This window comes from Magnolia sinica, chromosome 9, assembly GCF_029962835.1.
Source record: "Magnolia sinica isolate HGM2019 chromosome 9, MsV1, whole genome shotgun sequence".
NCBI lineage: Eukaryota > Viridiplantae > Streptophyta > Magnoliopsida > Magnoliales > Magnoliaceae > Magnolia > Magnolia sinica.
Window position 1 is genome coordinate 90,830,046 of NC_080581.1, and position 16,811 is coordinate 90,846,856.

At 40.5% G+C, this 16,811-nt stretch overlaps 1 protein-coding gene across 4 annotated transcripts; it reads left to right on the forward strand.

The window, feature by feature from the left end:
- The first annotated feature begins 1,813 nt into the window (after nucleotides 1-1,813).
- Nucleotides 1,814-16,116, forward strand: LOC131256063 (chloride channel protein CLC-f-like). Of its 4 annotated transcripts, XR_009176575.1 has the most exons (10): nucleotides 1,816-2,327; nucleotides 4,113-4,515; nucleotides 7,120-7,314; nucleotides 8,195-8,649; nucleotides 8,767-8,871; nucleotides 10,588-10,821; nucleotides 11,009-11,221; nucleotides 12,309-12,541; nucleotides 13,496-13,822; nucleotides 15,902-16,116. XR_009176575.1 is itself a non-coding variant. In XM_058257097.1 (9 exons), the coding sequence occupies exons 1-9, from the start codon at nucleotides 2,010-2,012 to the stop codon at nucleotides 13,590-13,592; spliced, it is 2,253 nt and encodes a 750-aa protein (XP_058113080.1). In that variant the 5' UTR covers nucleotides 1,816-2,009; the 3' UTR covers nucleotides 13,593-13,931. The 4 variants fall into 4 exon arrangements, 3 of the variants coding, with proteins under 3 accessions (XP_058113082.1, XP_058113080.1, XP_058113081.1); XM_058257097.1 differs by lacking the exon at nucleotides 15,902-16,116 and having other exon boundaries at nucleotides 13,496-13,931; XM_058257098.1 differs by lacking the exon at nucleotides 15,902-16,116 and having other exon boundaries at nucleotides 13,517-13,931.
- Nucleotides 16,117-16,811: the final 695 nt, after the last annotated feature.

Sequence of the window (16,811 nt, forward strand, 5' to 3'; positions counted from 1 at the left end):
TGGAAATCGAGTGGGGGAAACTGGAAATTGAGCGTGGCAAACATGAAATTGAGTGGGGGAAACTCAAAATTGAGAGGGCCAAACTAGAAATTAAACGGGGCAAACATGAAATACCCCTTCCCTATACTTCAAAACACATGCCTTTCTTACCCCATTTCAAAGAAAAACACCCATAAGCATATTTTTCTTCCAATTTTTCTCACTAAAATTTTCGTTTATCATTTACATATTATCATTCTACATTTGACATTTTTCATCTTGACTAGGGTTATATGAAATCCTCCAAACTGATTGTAGCTGCAATCTTTGAAAATGTCCAAAATATTATTTCACCCCAAAGCACCCTTCCTCAACTTACATCTGGTACTACGGTTGTTGAAGGTATAGATCTTTAAAAATAATATTAGTAGAGTTTATAGTTACTTCCCTGTGTAGGGTGAACAACGATGCAATGACAACTCACAGACCACCCATTGAAATTCAGCTAGGCTTAGTCAATTGATCGGGGCAAACATGAAATAGATGGGCCGGTAGAACACCGACCGCCACCCATTGGCTGGTGGCAGGGGGAGTAGCCAATCCATTCCCCGTCACATGTGGTGTCATCGTCAATCCGTTATTTCTCTTCTGTAGGCCCCACAGCCCCAGGCAGACATGGAAACGGATTGGCTACTCCCCCTGCCATTGGCTAGTGGCCGGTGCTCTGTGGAGCCCATCTTGATGTATGTGTTTCATCCATTCCGTCCATCTATTTTTATAAATCAATTTATAGTAATAAGCAAAAGATGAGTTATATCCCAGTCTCAAGTGGACCACATTACAGGAAATAATGTTGAATGAACTTTGACCATTAAAAACTTTTTAGGCGCCATAAAAGTATTGGACCAAGTTGAACTTTGTTTTTTCCCTTCATCTAGGTCTTTATGACCTAATCAACAGATTGAATGTCAAATAAATAGTACAGTGAGCCTTAGAAAAATTTAAATGATGGATATCTAATCACTATTGTTTTCCTGTGGTGTGGTCCACCTGCGATTTATATCCCTATAATTTTTGGGTTAAAGACCTAAAATAATATTTAAAAATGGATGAACAGAATGGATGAAATACATATATCATGGTGGAGCCGACAGAGCACCGACCACCAGCTCCGAGGTTGGTATCAGGTGGAGTAGCCAATCCGTTTTTGGCACAACTCCTGTTTAAAAGGAAACGGATGGGCTACTCCCTCTGCCACCAGCCCGTGGCTGGTGGTGGGTGCTCTATTGGCCCACCATCATGTATTCGTTTCATCCATTCCGTTCATCCAATTTTAAAGATAATTTCAGTAGGAGTTTAAAACAAAAGGGATGTAAATCTCAGGTAGACCACACCGCATGAAAACAATAGTGATTGGATATCCATCATTTAAATCCTCCAAAGGCCTACTGTACTATTTATTTGACATCTAATCTATTGATTAGGTCTTACAGACCCAGATGAATGGGAAAAACAAAATTCAGCTTCATCCAAAACTTCTATGGCCCCAAAATGTTTTTAATGGTCGAAACTCATTCAACACTGTTTCCTATGATGTGATCCATTTGAGATTTACATGTACCTCATTTTTGTATTTAATTTGTAAAATGATCTATAAAAATAGATGGACGGCATTCTTGTATTTAATTTGTAAAATGATCTATAAAAATAGATGGACGGCATGGATGAAAAACATACATCATGGTGGGGCCCACAGAGCACCGCCGACCAGCCATTGGCTAGTGTCAGGGAGTAGCCAATCCGTTTCCTGTTTAACAGACGGAAAAAATAAATAAATAAAATCAGTTCTTTCTCTTCTCTGCCGCGAGAAGATCAAATCTCTGAAATTATTTAGCTTTTTCGATCCTTCTCTTCAAATTCCTGTTCTACCCTTGCATTTCCCTCCTCCAAATTCCCTTTTGACCCCTCTTTCTCTTGCGGCATTTCCTTCCCATGATCGATCTCTAAGGTTTTATTCCCACGAGCTGAGAATGTCGGGCGGAGGCAATTTCACCGACCACCACCTTCTGATTCGATCGAATCCTTCCGCGTCGGAAGAGCCTGATTTGGAGTGGCATGGGTCGAAGAAGAAAGGGATCAAGGTTCTGTTGAAGCAGTTGGATGGAGGGACGTCGGGGAGGCGGTTGAATCGGTTGAATTTGGACAGGGAGGTGGATTCTCCATTTCATCAAATGTCACCGTCGCACAATGCTCTTGGCAATGGGGCCCCGCCCGAATGGGCATTGCTGCTGATTGGGTGCTTTCTTGGACTTGCCACGGGGCTCTGCGTTGCCGCTTTCAATCGAGGGGTGAATTCGTTTTTCTTTCTTTTTTCTTTCTAAAATCCATTTGAGTTATGTTTCAAAAGAAAAAAAGAAAACCCATTGGAGTTTTTGATTTTGTGAGTTTGAATGCTTATTTATATAGTTTTGAGTTAAATTGCTTGTTCTTTTAGGAGTCTGGGAAGTTAACATAACTGGGAAACTTTTTTTAACATATATGAGTGTGAAAAGGGTAGGATGTAATGCAACTAGATCAAGGAAGAAACTGAGGTAGTAGTGCAATTAGATCAAGGAAGAAACTATCGTTTGGCAATATGGATTCAGTATGAAGTGGAATTCAAATCACAATTATCATGGAATCTACGTGAATTGGAATGCTCCGTTGTGTTTGGCACTATGTAGATGGAATCCATATGAACAAAAAATTTGTGTTTTGCACATTCCTTCTTGCATGAGATGGATGTTACGAATTCTCACACGTAACCACTGTGATGTTGATGTGAAATCCATCCTGATCACCAGGTGTGTCATTTTGTTTTAGCCATAGGACCCAAAAATCGGCCTTGTCCGTGATTCGTGTGGACCATATGTTTGGAAACAATATACTAGGCGCCCCTCCCCCTCCCAACTGTTTCCTTTTGTATGGTCCACCTGAATCACGGACTGTGCTGATTTTTTGGGCCCTACAGTTCAAAAGAGGTGATACACCTTGCGATCGGGTGGATTTCACTTAAAGATCATGGTGGGCCTCACTAATTCTTAAAGTCAAATTCGAGCAATTTTCATGCGAAAGTCACCCTACTTCAACCACATGCACAACTAATAAATTCTCACACGTGGCCCACCATAATGTTTAGGTAAAATCCACCCCGATCACCAGTTATATCACCCCATTTTATCTGTAGGGTCCAAAAATAAGCCCAGTCCGTGATTCGGGTGGGCCATACTAAGGGAAAGAGTAATGCTCACCCTCCAAACTGTTTCCCTTTGTGTGGCCTACTTGAATCATGGATGGGCCTGATTTTTGGTCCCTAGGCCTAAATTTAGCTTGCATATAAGGTTTGGAGTGGATTTCAAATAATCATCACGGTGGGCCCTGAAAAAAATAAGGGTGGGTGTCCCTCTCCTTGGTTGTTTCCCCTACAAAGAGTGTCATTAATTTCATATTTTCTAATGGGAGACTGATCTAGTGGCCATATGTAAGAGTTACAAAATTTTGATACTTGAGAACTTGTCTCGGTATTGCGATACCTTGGGGACCCATTATTGTCAACACAATCTAATTGCTACACCATGCATGGGGTGGCCATGGCCCCTGCATGTTTGTAGATCAACTTGGTCTTACTTTCTTTTTAAATAATTTTACGTGTCTTTTTTTCCCAATCTGGTAATAGTGAAATTAAGAGAAAAACTTGACGTCCCATAACTTATTGAGGCTGCTTTTGGATGCCAATTGAATTGAATCTTGAGCATTCAATTTAGTCTAGAGGAAATGACTATATTTATAAGGAGGAAGCATACCTCAAATTGTTATTTTTCTTTCAAGTCCAACATGAGAGTTAATGCAATTACAATGTGGGCCTGGGTCTACAATATGAATGGGAAGGATGGAAAATTATAATTTGGTTAGTTTAACTTTGTTAGACTATTAATTACGATTCAGTTTGATGATTTATGTGAATCAGTTCAGCATTCATGGTTGTGAATTTGGTCATTATGGTTTGGAAGTAAAGTTGATTTGGACATGCTTGATTGCTATTGGCATGCTTTATGTGAGAGCTGATTCCTTCTGCTGTGTGTTCTTTGATTTAGGTGCACATAATACATGAATTTGCCTGGGCGGGCACTCCAAGTGAAGGTGCTGCTTGGCTCCGTTTACAAAGACTAGCCGATACATGGCACAGGATACTGTTAATACCAGTGACAGGAGGGGTTGTTGTTGGCATGATGCATGGATTGCTCGAAATCTTTGAACAAATAAACCAATCCAGGTCTTCTCAAAGGCAAAGCTTCGATTTGCTGGCTGGAGTCTTCCCCACAATAAAGGCCATCCAGGCTGCTGTAACTTTAGGTACAGGTTGTTGTTTAGGTCCCGAGGGTCCCAGTGTTGATATCGGCAAATCATGTGCCAATGGGTGTTCTAAAATGATGGAAAACAACACAGAAAGGAGGATAGCACTGGTTGCAGCTGGTGCAGCTGCTGGAATTGCTTCAGGTATGCTGTCTCCCAGGTTTCTACATTTGCAATGTGAAATGTTGGTCTGTCAAGGTGATTAGCCATTAAAAAATCATCCAGTCTAGGTTGATGAGAACAAACTGTGGGGGTAAATTGCTATGCTATTTTGACCATTGGAAAAGGGGTTAAGTGCCTCTACTATTATTGCAGTTCTAGATTGGTGAGGTCTAGGCATGTAGCCTCTGCCATTCAAGGGTCATGTGTTACATGCTGCTATGTAGATATTGTAATGGAAGTGCCACTCGGTACAAGTCCAGGTTTCATAGATGTAGGAGTCCTCAGGGAAAGTTGACCATGACTCAACTTTCTCTGCAGTGGCTGCTTTGCTTCCAGAGCAGTTTGGTGTAGAAGCTACTGTTGATTGGCCAGGCTACTAGTAGGATAGAATCAGCAAATGGTTTAAGTTCTTCACAACCATTCTAATGGAAGTGGCCCTTGGTATGAGTCCCGGTTTCATAGATGTAGGAGTCCTCAGGGAAAGTTGACCATGACTCAACTTTCTCTGCATAGGCTGCTTTGCTTCCAAGAGCAGTTCGGTGTGGCAGCTACTGCATTGATTGGCCAGGCTATTAGTGGAATAGAGTCGACAAATGGTTCAAGTTCTTCACAACCATTTCTTGAGAAACCTCTTAATGCGAATGGGTGCCATTTTTGTGAGTCTGAGTTATTCCATAGCTTGAGATTGGGATAGCTCTGCCAGGTGTAACAGTCTATGTTACTTCGGTACAGACATGAGCAAAGTGTGCAATATCAGTTATGTATTGGCCGTTACAGCTGATATGTAATGGTAACGGCGTACACCATTATGCAATACGGGGTCGAAACAGTGACCCCCTCAGTTTTGGGCTTGAATCGGCCGTTATGGGGCTGTAATGGTCAGAAAATGGCTAGTTTTCTAGCCTTTACTAGTTGCAAATTTTATTTTATTTTATTTCATTTTTCAGCACTTTTTGTCTTCCAAATTCGTTCCTGAACTATTCTACTGCAAATTCCGATCACTCTTAGATTCAATTTGAGGATCAAAATAAGTTATTGCAAGGATTTGGGTGAATCGAAGCTCCGTGAGTCATTATCCAGAAAACAAATTCGGTTATTGGGCCGTCTCACAGGGATCGTCTCTTCTTGCATTGCCCTTTCACGGGGCCGATCTGGGCAGATATATTGGGCCGTTTTAAAATCAGGTGGAGCCATACAGATTTGGTAGATCGGTGCTTATTTGCTTGACACGGCATAGGCTTCGGTTATCCTAAGAAGGCGCTTTGGAGAATGGCTCTTCTTGCGGTATGGTGGGTGGTGTGGGAAGAAAGAAATGCAAGGTGCTTTGACAACTCCAAGAAGTTGGTGGAAGCCATCTCCCAAAGAATTAGATTAATGATTATTGAGTGGGCCTCTGCAGCTTCCAAGCTTAGGTGATGTAATTTGAGTTGCTGTCTCGGTGTTTCGTTTTTGCTGCTTTTGTTTTGTCTTTTGTGCCGTTTTGGCTTTTGTTTTGAGTTCAATAAAATTCATCATCTTTCAGGAAAAAAGAAGAAGAAGAAGCAGTAGGTCCAGTACATAGGTCTCAATTGTTAGGCTTGCCTAAGAAAGACTAGCATATGGAAGTAACAGCCTTAGTGGCAACTGGCACCAAAACAGTGTCTTAGAGCTACAAAAGCAAAGCTATGACACTGGTATATGGTTAAAAAATTGCTCTTGAAGCCAAATATTAGGAACATATATTGCTCTGAACGTACTAGAAATAGCTAATGGCAAAGAAAAAGTTCTGTATTTTTTTCCTCAATAAAGTTTTCGGTTGTAAAGAAAGAAGAAGAAGAAGCCAAGTAAATGCAAAAGGTAAAGGCCAGTCAACTCCCATTGAGTAAAACTTCACACCTATCTATATTCTTTGTCATGGAAAAATTGCTCACATCGTGTACTGTTAAGGCTAAGCATTGTCATACAACCCAATGCTGACTCTGGAATATGTTTGCAGGGGAATGATCACCTACGTCTGAATGTGTGCGAGTTCCCATTGAGCTTCTGTGGGGCCTGCCATGATTTGTTTGTGAAATTCAAACCATGCATCAGGTGCGCTGCCTCATGTTCATGGTACGGCCCACAAATCAGGCTGATCCAAAACTCAATTGATCCACACCATGGAGAACAATGCAAAATCATCCCTAAAACCTAAATTCGGGTGTTGTGGCCCACCTGAGTTATGGAATTGTCTGATTTTGGGGGTATCCCTTTGTCCTAGTAGGTTGCATTTACTGACTGGTTTGGATGGCATGCACACAGAACTTTGGCCCCACACACATTCTGGAACTGTCTATGGTGGGCGTCTCCCTCTCCATTGCTCCCTGTTGTGCCCTGTGCCATGGATCACCTGAGTTTTGGATCAGGCTGATTTTTAACATGGGGGTTACTTTTGATGGGCGGGTTGGTGGCACAGACACACATCATAATGGGCCCCATAGAGCGCCGAGTTACTTCACAATGCATTTGAGGGTTTATTGTTCTGTGTTCCTGATGGAATTTGAGAAGTCAGTTAACATTGCATTTTTCAACTGAAGTTAATTTTGAAATCCTCTGTTGAATTTTCAGGGTTTAATGCAGCAGTTGCTGGTTGCTTCTTTGCCATCGAAACTGTGCTAAGGCCACTTCGAGCAGAAAACTCACCTCCATTTACAACTGCGATGATAATATTGGCATCTGTTATATCGTCTACTGTGTCGAATGTTTTATTGGGGGAGAGGCCAGCCTTTACAGTGCCCACGTATGAACTGAAATCTGCTGCTGGTATTTTACCTTATTCTGACCCAGCTGGATATTATCAGGGTGTGAATCAATTAAATGTCATTTGTGGAAACTTGTGGATAACTATTCTTGAAGGTGTCAAAAGCTTTTCCATCATGTGATGTGCCTCCAATATGGACGTGTGAACCCACATGTAGGCTCAGGACATTCATCTTGGCACTTGGTCAGTATGATCCAGGCTAGCTGGCAATTTTACACATATGAGTTGGCATGGTGCATCTAGGCCCATTAACACATGCCTTGCCTACGAATCATATGAATTGACCATTGTATCCAAATGAACTTGATGTGTTGTCACTTCTTCATCATCTTACTCTTAACGTTGGATATTTTTCTCAGATATTAATTCTGGTTGCATTGCTTTCCAGGAAAAAAAGAAAAAGAAAAAAGAATCTGGTTGTGTTATAGGAGGTACATGTCATGCAATGAGTAGATAATGGAAGTAGGTGAAGGATCCTGGCCCATTGATGTTGGAGTTGATGTTGTCAGACTGCTGAGAGTATTCCAATCTTTCCCTTCTCATGGGACCTCCTATATGTTTAGGACAGCCTATCAAGTAGCTGATGCTTTGGCTTCAATGGCTGCTTCACACGTGCGTGTGTGCATGCACACGCACAGACACACACACACACACACACACACACACACACACATACACACACACAAAAAAAAAAAAAAAAAAAAATAGAGAGAGAGAGGGAGAGAGAGAGAGGGAGGGAGGGAGGGAGGGAGAGAGGGGATCTTTGTCAAGCTCTTCGGTTTGGTGAATGCATATTGCAATCAGTTGATGGCTTGATGTGTATGTCTATTTATCTTTCTTTTCTTTTCTTTTAATGTTGGTCTTTTTATTTTTGTGTTGCAGAGCTACCTTTATACCTCATATTGGGTATGTTATGTGGGGCAGTAAGTGTAGCCTTCACTCGCTTGGTGACTTGGTTCACTAAGGCTTTTGATTATATCAAGGAGAGATTTGGCCTCCCTGCAGTTGTATGCCCCGCTTTAGGTGGTCTAGGAGCTGGTATAATAGCTCTGAGGTACCCAGGGATACTGTATTGGGGCTTTACAAATGTGGATGAAATCCTACGCACGGGGAAGAGTGCTTCAGCACCTGGAATTTGGCTATTGACTCAATTGGTGGGGGCCAAAGTTGTGGCGACTGCTCTTTGCAGGGGATCTGGGCTTGTGGGTGGTCTTTATGCCCCAAGCTTGATGATTGGTGCTGCTCTTGGTGCCGTGTTTGGGGGTTCGGCTGCAGAAATCTTCAATTCAGCCATCCCAGGCAATGCTGCTGTTGCTCAGCCACAGGCCTATGCTCTGGTAATATTTTCTAGTTGCCGTTTGGTTGACTCTAAACGTACATTCATCCATGCGATTTGTTATCTGTGGGTATGAGTATGTGCATATAGATTTATATTTCCTGACCTCTCTATGCAGGTCGGGATGGCTGCTACATTAGCTTCAGTTTGTTCAGTTCCCTTGACATCAGTGCTACTTCTGTTTGAGCTGACAAAGGATTACAGAATTTTGCTTCCACTCATGGTAATTTTCAGCCCAGAACTTGTTTACAGAACTGGAATTTCTTTGTATTTTTAAAAGCTTCCTGTCACAATCTAAATCTGGTCAAGGATGTGTGAAGCTGTTTTAACTTTGAAGATGCCTAGAGTAAATTGATTCTTCTTATGGAAGCTGCTCACTTGTTTTGAAGTACCCTTGGCCAAATTTAACTTGCTAACATGGTCAAGGTTGGCTACTTCGATTTTGAGTCAATTCTGCATTCCTATATATATATATATATATATATATTGGGTGTTGACAATTCCACCCGATAGTGAGGCACCATCGTGTCCCAAGCCCAGGGAAGGGAGGGTTGTTGTCAGGTGGGCAGCTGACCATGGAACTTCTTCAAGCAATCACAGAACTGATCCCAGATAGCTGGGATAAGTCTATGCTGATGCGTGTGATGATTATATATATATATATATATATATATATATATATATATATATATATAATTTGGCATTTGTCTGGTAGTTTTGTTTATTATTTGTCCAAAGCATGTGTGTACCAGAATCTCTGAAGCGAGTGATTCATCCCACCATTAGGTGCACCCTCGATGGATTTCAGCACAAGGTTTGTTGATTTGAAGTGCTAGTCACAGTTTTTTAGACAGTGAAGATGTTTACATCTTTATATGTGGCTGGTGGTTGTATGAAGGGAGTGGTTCATACAATACAACCATACAGTTGACCCTTTTCTGATTTTATTGTGAGGTGTGCTACATTTGTCAAATAGCAGAGCTGCTGAAGGGAGTGATCACACAACCACATGGGTTAACCATCGTTGGATTTTAGCATGACACTTGGTGATTTGGAAGCGTCACTCACTGTTTTTTTATAGTGAGGATATCTCCATCTTTTTTCAAATGGAGCTCCAATTAGCTATCTCTACATTGTAAGTCTGTGGGTTTGTGAAGAACTTTGTAAATAGCACGTGCTTCTCTGGAATTCAGATGGAGGAGGGATTGTATTCGCATCTTGTTGATGGTCATTTAATAGTTCGGAGACTGTCCTTGAAGCGATCTCGGAAGCAACATTTGTTCATTAGTTGCCCATTATCTCCGAGTTACCTCTGCATTTCAAGGCTTCATGCATGTGCTGATTTCCTATTGAAAAGAGGCCTTGAATGTCAAAAATGTTTGAGAGCTGCACGCCGGCAGTCTGGGTTTATATGGCTAATATGGGATTTTGTGTATCTTGGTTGCCAGAGGCACCACTGACTTCCAATGTGAGGAAATTTTGTTCAGATAGAAAATAGCTGCTTTTGAGTTTTGACTAGCTGGAGAACAATAATAACTGCGAAAGTTTTCCCCTCAATTTCACTAATTTTTCCAATCTTTTTATACCATATTCAAATAGGTACATCTACAACACCACTTTCCATCTTCCTAAGGAAAGTGGCATATATAAATGCATAGATCAATAAACAGAATTATGTAAATTCATTAAAAAATTGCATTCAAAACAAAATAATTTCTGCTGAGAATCTTTATGCTGATTCATCAATAGGGTCTGATAGTTTTTCATGGCTGATGCATTAGGTATTTTGATAGGCGTGTTTTGTTGTTTGTAGAATGAAGTTGCTTTTTCTCACTTCGATTTACCTGAGGCTTTTGATTGACTCCAATAGCAGGTTTGGAGCTTTGAATTTCATGCAGTATGTCTGAGAAGTAAGAAATATTTTGTGGTTTACAAACAGGGGGCTGTCGGATTAGCAATATGGGTGCCTTCCGTAGCAAACCAGGCCAAGGAGAATGAGGCATCTGATTCAAGGACCGTTAGGCGAGGTTATTCTTCTCTTTCACCTGTTGAAGACAAAGGCCAGGCTATTTGGAGGCAAGTGGATGGTGGAAATGTTGTAGAACTCTCTGACCTAGAAAATGCTGTTGACCACGAAATTGATAATGAAGATACAATTCTGGATGAACTGAAGGTTTGGTTTTCCTCCACTTTTACATTCACACAGAATTTCAATATTCCATGAGTTGTCCTTATTGATGTCTGCAATTCGTCATGCCCTGTTCTTGGATGAATCAAATTGTGCTATATATAATTTTTCCTCTTGTCACGGAACATCTCAGTCAATGTCTCAGCTTCCTGCCTTCTTATGTTTGTTGCAGGTTTCTCATGCCATGTCAAAGTACTACGTGAAGGTCTCACCACAAGTAACTGTGAAAGCAGCAGTAAAATTTATGCATGATAAGCAGCAAAATTGTGTTATTGTGGTCGATGCTGAAGATCTTCTTGTTGGTATCCTTACGCTTGGTGATGTTCGACGGGGACTGTCCAAAGCATCTGTCAATTCTCCCAAGAATGATTTGTCAGTTTCAGATGTATGTACCTTTTGAAATTCTCAAACGAATTCAATTTTAAAGGTGAAAGTTTTTTTTTTTTTTTTTCGAACTTTGATAAATTTTATTAATTAAAGGCCTTGACCTAAAACCCAACAAGGTTTGGGCGAGTGGCCATCACCATGGGTTCGCTCCCTATAGGTGTGGGTTCGACTCCCCTCCTCGGCATTACCTGATACATGTGGTTGTGGGTGATTGCATGTATCCGCAGGGAATAGTCTCACCTCAAAAAGGGCGGGGATACCGTCTTTTTTAAAAAAAAGGGCATTGGCCTAAAAAATACAAACACTGAATGCAAAAAAGGAGGAAATTACAACTCTAACCAACTATATGGGGCAATTGCCTTTGATGCAATCACCCACTCCATTACATGAAATTTAGCCCTCCTAAACACTGCTTTTTCCAATTCCTGAAGCATCAATCATTCCTTTTGAGCCATAGAAACCATATACCTGCTAATAAACTTATGCGCCGAATGTTTTTCCCCACCGTGCCACATCAAAAGAATTGCCCTTGACATGTCTTAATGAAAAATGTCTTGGTACTTTACATCTATGATGTCTTTCATTATGAAGGATGATGTTGCTGCTTGCATGAGATGTTGCAATCTGTACTTTAAAAAATTTCAAGATAGAGATTTTGATGTTCTTTTAGGTTGAAAGATTTATTTGCTGCCTAATACATTATGTAATTGAACTGTCATGAGCTATTACACATCAAGTTCAGACAAATTATGAGCATTTTCAACAATGCAGTGGAGGATACATCTATAGTTTCATCTGATGATGGAACTTATCTGCACTCATAACAATCTCTATTGTGTTAGTTGATGTTTATATCATAAGGAATATTTCACCTCATACAGAATGTTTCTGTTCCGATTTCCCCATTTACAAGTCACAGTCTTTTCCTTATGGTGCATTCCAAAAGGGCCGTTTCTAGTTTTCTAGTTTCTTTCTTTCTTTCTTTTTTCCATAAATGATATATGCCTATGAGCTGACCTAGAATATCTGGGATAAGGCTAGGATGATCACGTGGTGATATTTTGACCAATGGGAAACTTTTTCAGGTGAATGCATGTCTTGTTTCGTCTCGTTGCACCCAAGGAATACACTATCAAGGAAGAGAATGTGGGCTTTTAACTTGTTATCCAGACACAGATTTGACAATTGCAAAGGAACTTATGGAGGCCAAAGGAATCAAACAGCTGCCAGTGGTTAGGCGTGGTGTAAAAATGAGAAAAGAACGGAAGCGCAGAGTTGTCGCCCTTCTTCATTATGATTCAATCTGGCACTGTCTCAGGTTAGCAATGAGTTCCTCATGTCATCTTCTTTCTTTGCTTTGTTTCTCTTGGCTTTTTTCAACAGTGTCACTGTAGAAAGTTTGTGCAAGATCCAAGTCAACCGGTAGGCCCCACCATGTATGTTTCATGATAGTCATGACACAATCATTATGATTGATGATGGCTCATACTTGTGTGAAAGAGGAGTGCTAATGGTATCCATTAATGTTAGAAAGCAGCATTTTGTATTTGATTTTGGGAAAAGTATAGGTGGACCCACTCTTAAGATGATCTGGCCCAAAAATCAAGTCAGCCCACTTATTTGGTGGTCATCGATCTAGCATGTGTATCAAGTTGGCACATATGCCATGTAATTATGACACAATTCCTTGAGTAGTCTACTAGATCATTGGAACAATATTTTATACATCTGAAGTGTTTACTAACACGTCTTCTTTATTAAAAAAAGGGAAAGCAGAAAATATGGAGAGTATAAATGGGAGGGCTGCTGCATAGGCAGTTCATGTCGGAATGGTCTTTGGCACTGTTTGATTGACTTTTTAGATTGCAACCAATGCAGAATGGTCTCCAAGCTTTGCGAACCAATTTCCACTTGCTACGTAAAGTGGGTGCCATTTAAATAGGGTGCAATTTCGATTCATGCTTTATTCCAAACTGCTCCCGAATGTGATAGTTGAAAGAGAATTCTTAATTTACCTTCATGGTTTAGATGCTTTTATTTTGTTTCTTGGGTAATTTCTTTCTTTTGGTTGACTGTTGTTGCTATTCTCAAATGCTTCTCTGTATATTTGCTTACATTTAGGATATTAGGATGTTCATCTGACTAAAATTGGCACACCGACACTTGCTTTTGTTCATCATTACCGACACACGATCTTCATAGAATAATATACAATAACAGCATCATTACTACCTTTCTGTACTAGTAAAAGTTACAAATAACTTAAATGTAGATGGAAATATTCCTTACACAGAGAGGAGGTGGACCGTCGAAAATTTGTCTACAGGCCCACAACAAATCTTCCAGAAATCTCTGGGAATGGTCACTGAATACAGAAATGGTTCAATTCACCTGCTTTGAAAACTGCCTCCAACAGCTGAAGCAAGAAGGCCATATGGGTAAACAACCATTTAGTCTCTGGGTGCCTTATGCAGCACTAGCCGAGTATTTACTTCCATCAGATCTCTTATTTCAGCAGCCGGATTTGATTTAGCACCAGCAGAAGCCTATATCTCAGTATGGGTCCTTTGTATGATCAAACTCCCAATTGTATAGACATGTTAGTTTCTATCCCAATTGAATGCTTCATGTACTTGACAAAGTAAAAAAAAATAAAAATGGTTCGGGCCAATATCGGCAATTGCAGTGTAGAGATATTGAAGTTTGAATTTTTTTTATTTTTTTTAAATTTCATTTATTTTCTTCTGTTTTTCTTGGCTTTGGGTGAGTCTTATATATGTATATGCAAGCATGGAAATGCATTAGGGAGTGGCTGCAATATAGTATATATGATTTTGCTAACACACCCACCATGAGGACGTTAGCAATGTCCCCCAAGCTTTTAATGGTACATAGGGTGACCTATCATTGATCTGAACTGTTTATTCATTCATACAAATAGGAGCAAGACATGGTGCAAAAATCATGCTAATTGGATGATTCTAAGCATTCAATTAATAACATGGAAAATGGAAAGTCAAGATTGAGCAGAGATACAAAATATATCCATTCATCATCTTGAAACATAGATAGATCCCACTCTGTATTACTTATGATTCCAAAGTAGCATATTGGTTTGATGATTCTTACCATGTGATCTATGTCTGATAAACAAGGGATGGTTGTAACAAACTGGCCCCATTCAAATGGTTAGGGTCATCCAATCTATGCTTTTTTTTGCACCATGCGTTGCTCTCATTGGTACTATTGAATGAAGTGTCCCAATTGTCACGGTCCCAATCAATGATTGGACATTTGATTGTGTCATTCAAAAGCTTTTGGACATTGCCCTGTACTGTTAGACTCTTGAGTAGATGACCCTTCTTAATTTCTTTCATTAAGAAGTAACCATGCAATGGAGGTGCCCTTATACTATTCAAACTACAACCATATTTCTTTTGAGATCTTGATAGCATAGTGCTAGGATTGGAAAGGTGGTTCGGAGATCTACATGTGCACATGAGATCCAGGCCATTCATCAAGCGGACCCCACTTTGAATATTTGCCTAATAAATTTGTTCTCTCATAGGGATAATTGTGCTTGGAATTGAAGAAAAAGCCGGAACCTACTCGTGGTTCATGACCCTTATATGCAACAAAACAAGGGTCCAATTTAACATATTAGACCCTGCTTTTGCTGCCTATAAGGGGACCCTTGTAAAAAGATCCTGACCCTTGACAATCTGAGTAAAATACAGATGATTCTCCCAAATGGATGTGTTCTATTTCTGTCTACGAGATGAGGAAAATGCGGATGATCTGTTTCTGCATTGCCCTTTCTCTGGGAAATTGGGAGAGTTTCTTTGCTCCTCTGGAAGTTAATTGGGTCATGGCAGAGAGTTGCTAGGAAGGGAATAAAAGAAAGATTTGGCCGTTGGTCCTGCTGTCCACCATGTGGTCGATCTGGGTGGGACCCAAGAGCAGGAGATTCAATCCAAACCATGTGTTACATAAGGCTAAGTTGGTGGTTGTGGAGTGGGCCTGGGCTGATAATGCCTTCATTGGAGCTCAGCTGAGGCATTTCAGCGGATTCCTCTTCCGTGTATTAGCTGGATGATTTCTCATCAACCCCCTTCTAAATATTTCAAAATAGGATTACACAACTTGCCCACCTGATCATAAGCCAGCCTGATTTTTGGGCCAGGTCACATGCCTCTGGGATGAATGGCTCTGATCTTTCACAAGTCTGCAATGTTGGTACATGTCTCGCAAATTGCCTTTGCATTTTGCCATTGTCTCTTTTATTTTTATTTTGAGAGAGAGAGAGAGAGAGAGAGAGAGAGAGAGAGAGAGAGAGCTGATCAGGTACAAACATCTAACCTTGTAGGACATAGACCATGCAAACATAAGCCCCACGAAGATCACCTAACACAAACCAGGACCGGTCTGCTTATCAGGTGGGCCACATTGGAGTCAAATGTACTCGACATATACATGGCCTGCCTGATAAGTGGACCTGTGTGTTTCTTTGCCAGGTGATCTTCATGGTGGGGTCTTCCATTTTCACAGTTACTTGTGTCATGCATGTGTCTTGTTGGTGGAAAAGACCATTGTTGGATATGTAACACAGATGGCATGTGGTGTGGCTCACCTTAGTTTTGGATCGGCCTGATTTTTATTTTTTTTTATTTTGGCTCAGGACGAAACACAAGGTGACACACCTGATGAACGGGTCGGATCTAATCAACTGTTTTTCTAAGTAACTTTCTAAAGCATCTTTGGTATCAGAAGCAAATCCAAATTCTAAAATTTCCCACACAGAAGTGCTTGTACTTTGTGTATTAAGACCAAGGTTTTAAAGTATCATCTAAAACTGGTACATATAGCCTCACATGAACCCTAATCTTGAATTAAAAGAAAACTGCTTCAATTTGTAGGTCTCCCCATAGAGGTTAGGCTTGTTCACTTGAGGAGAATTTTTTTTATGATCAAACCCGAATTATGTTGTGCATGAAAGGCTTTACAAAATCTCGTAGAATTAAGTAATGTGGTATGATCTAGATTATGTTCCCCAACATCGGCCTTCTCTCCCAGATTCCTGAAATCGTTACCGGACACCTTAGATCTCATCATGGCATTTGGAACCCTAGCTTTGGACGCTAAGTTATACTTTTTGAATATGTTTCTCAACCGTGCTTTCAGTGCGAAAGTAGGGCATTTATGTGGTCTACTTGGTTGATTTCTGCAATTATCTTATCAAGCTTCTTTGAGAGAGGTCCTTTCCTAATTAAAATGCTCACTTCAGGTCTTAGCTTGTCTTAGAGAGTTTGGTATTCTCTATCAAATAAGGCCTATGTATTTAGGGCATTAGCTGTGCTTTTCTAGGACTTTTGAATTGATAGAGCACATGAATGTGAATGTAAATGTAAATGCGAATGTGAATGTGAATGTAAAAGGTCTATGATCCACCATATTTGGTCCCCTCAGTTTTAACTAAGTCAGAAGGTCCAATATCTAAAAACCGGTCTTGAACAATGCTTCGGAAGAAAGGGGAACGGGAAGCTTCCAAAAGGGAACAAGACAATGCTTTGGAAGAAAGGGGAACGGGA

Excerpts from the sequence above, each read along its gene's own strand:
- LOC131256063 (XM_058257097.1), top strand. The coding sequence starts at position 2,010 with ATGTCGGGCGGAGGCAATTTCACCGACCACCACCTTCTGATTCGATCG. Across the intron at positions 2,328-4,112 it reads TTGCCGCTTTCAATCGAGGG|GTGCACATAATACATGAATT; the intron begins GTGAATTCGTTT and ends TCTTTGATTTAG. Across the intron at positions 7,315-8,194 it reads TGAACTGAAATCTGCTGCTG|AGCTACCTTTATACCTCATA; the intron begins GTATTTTACCTT and ends TTTGTGTTGCAG.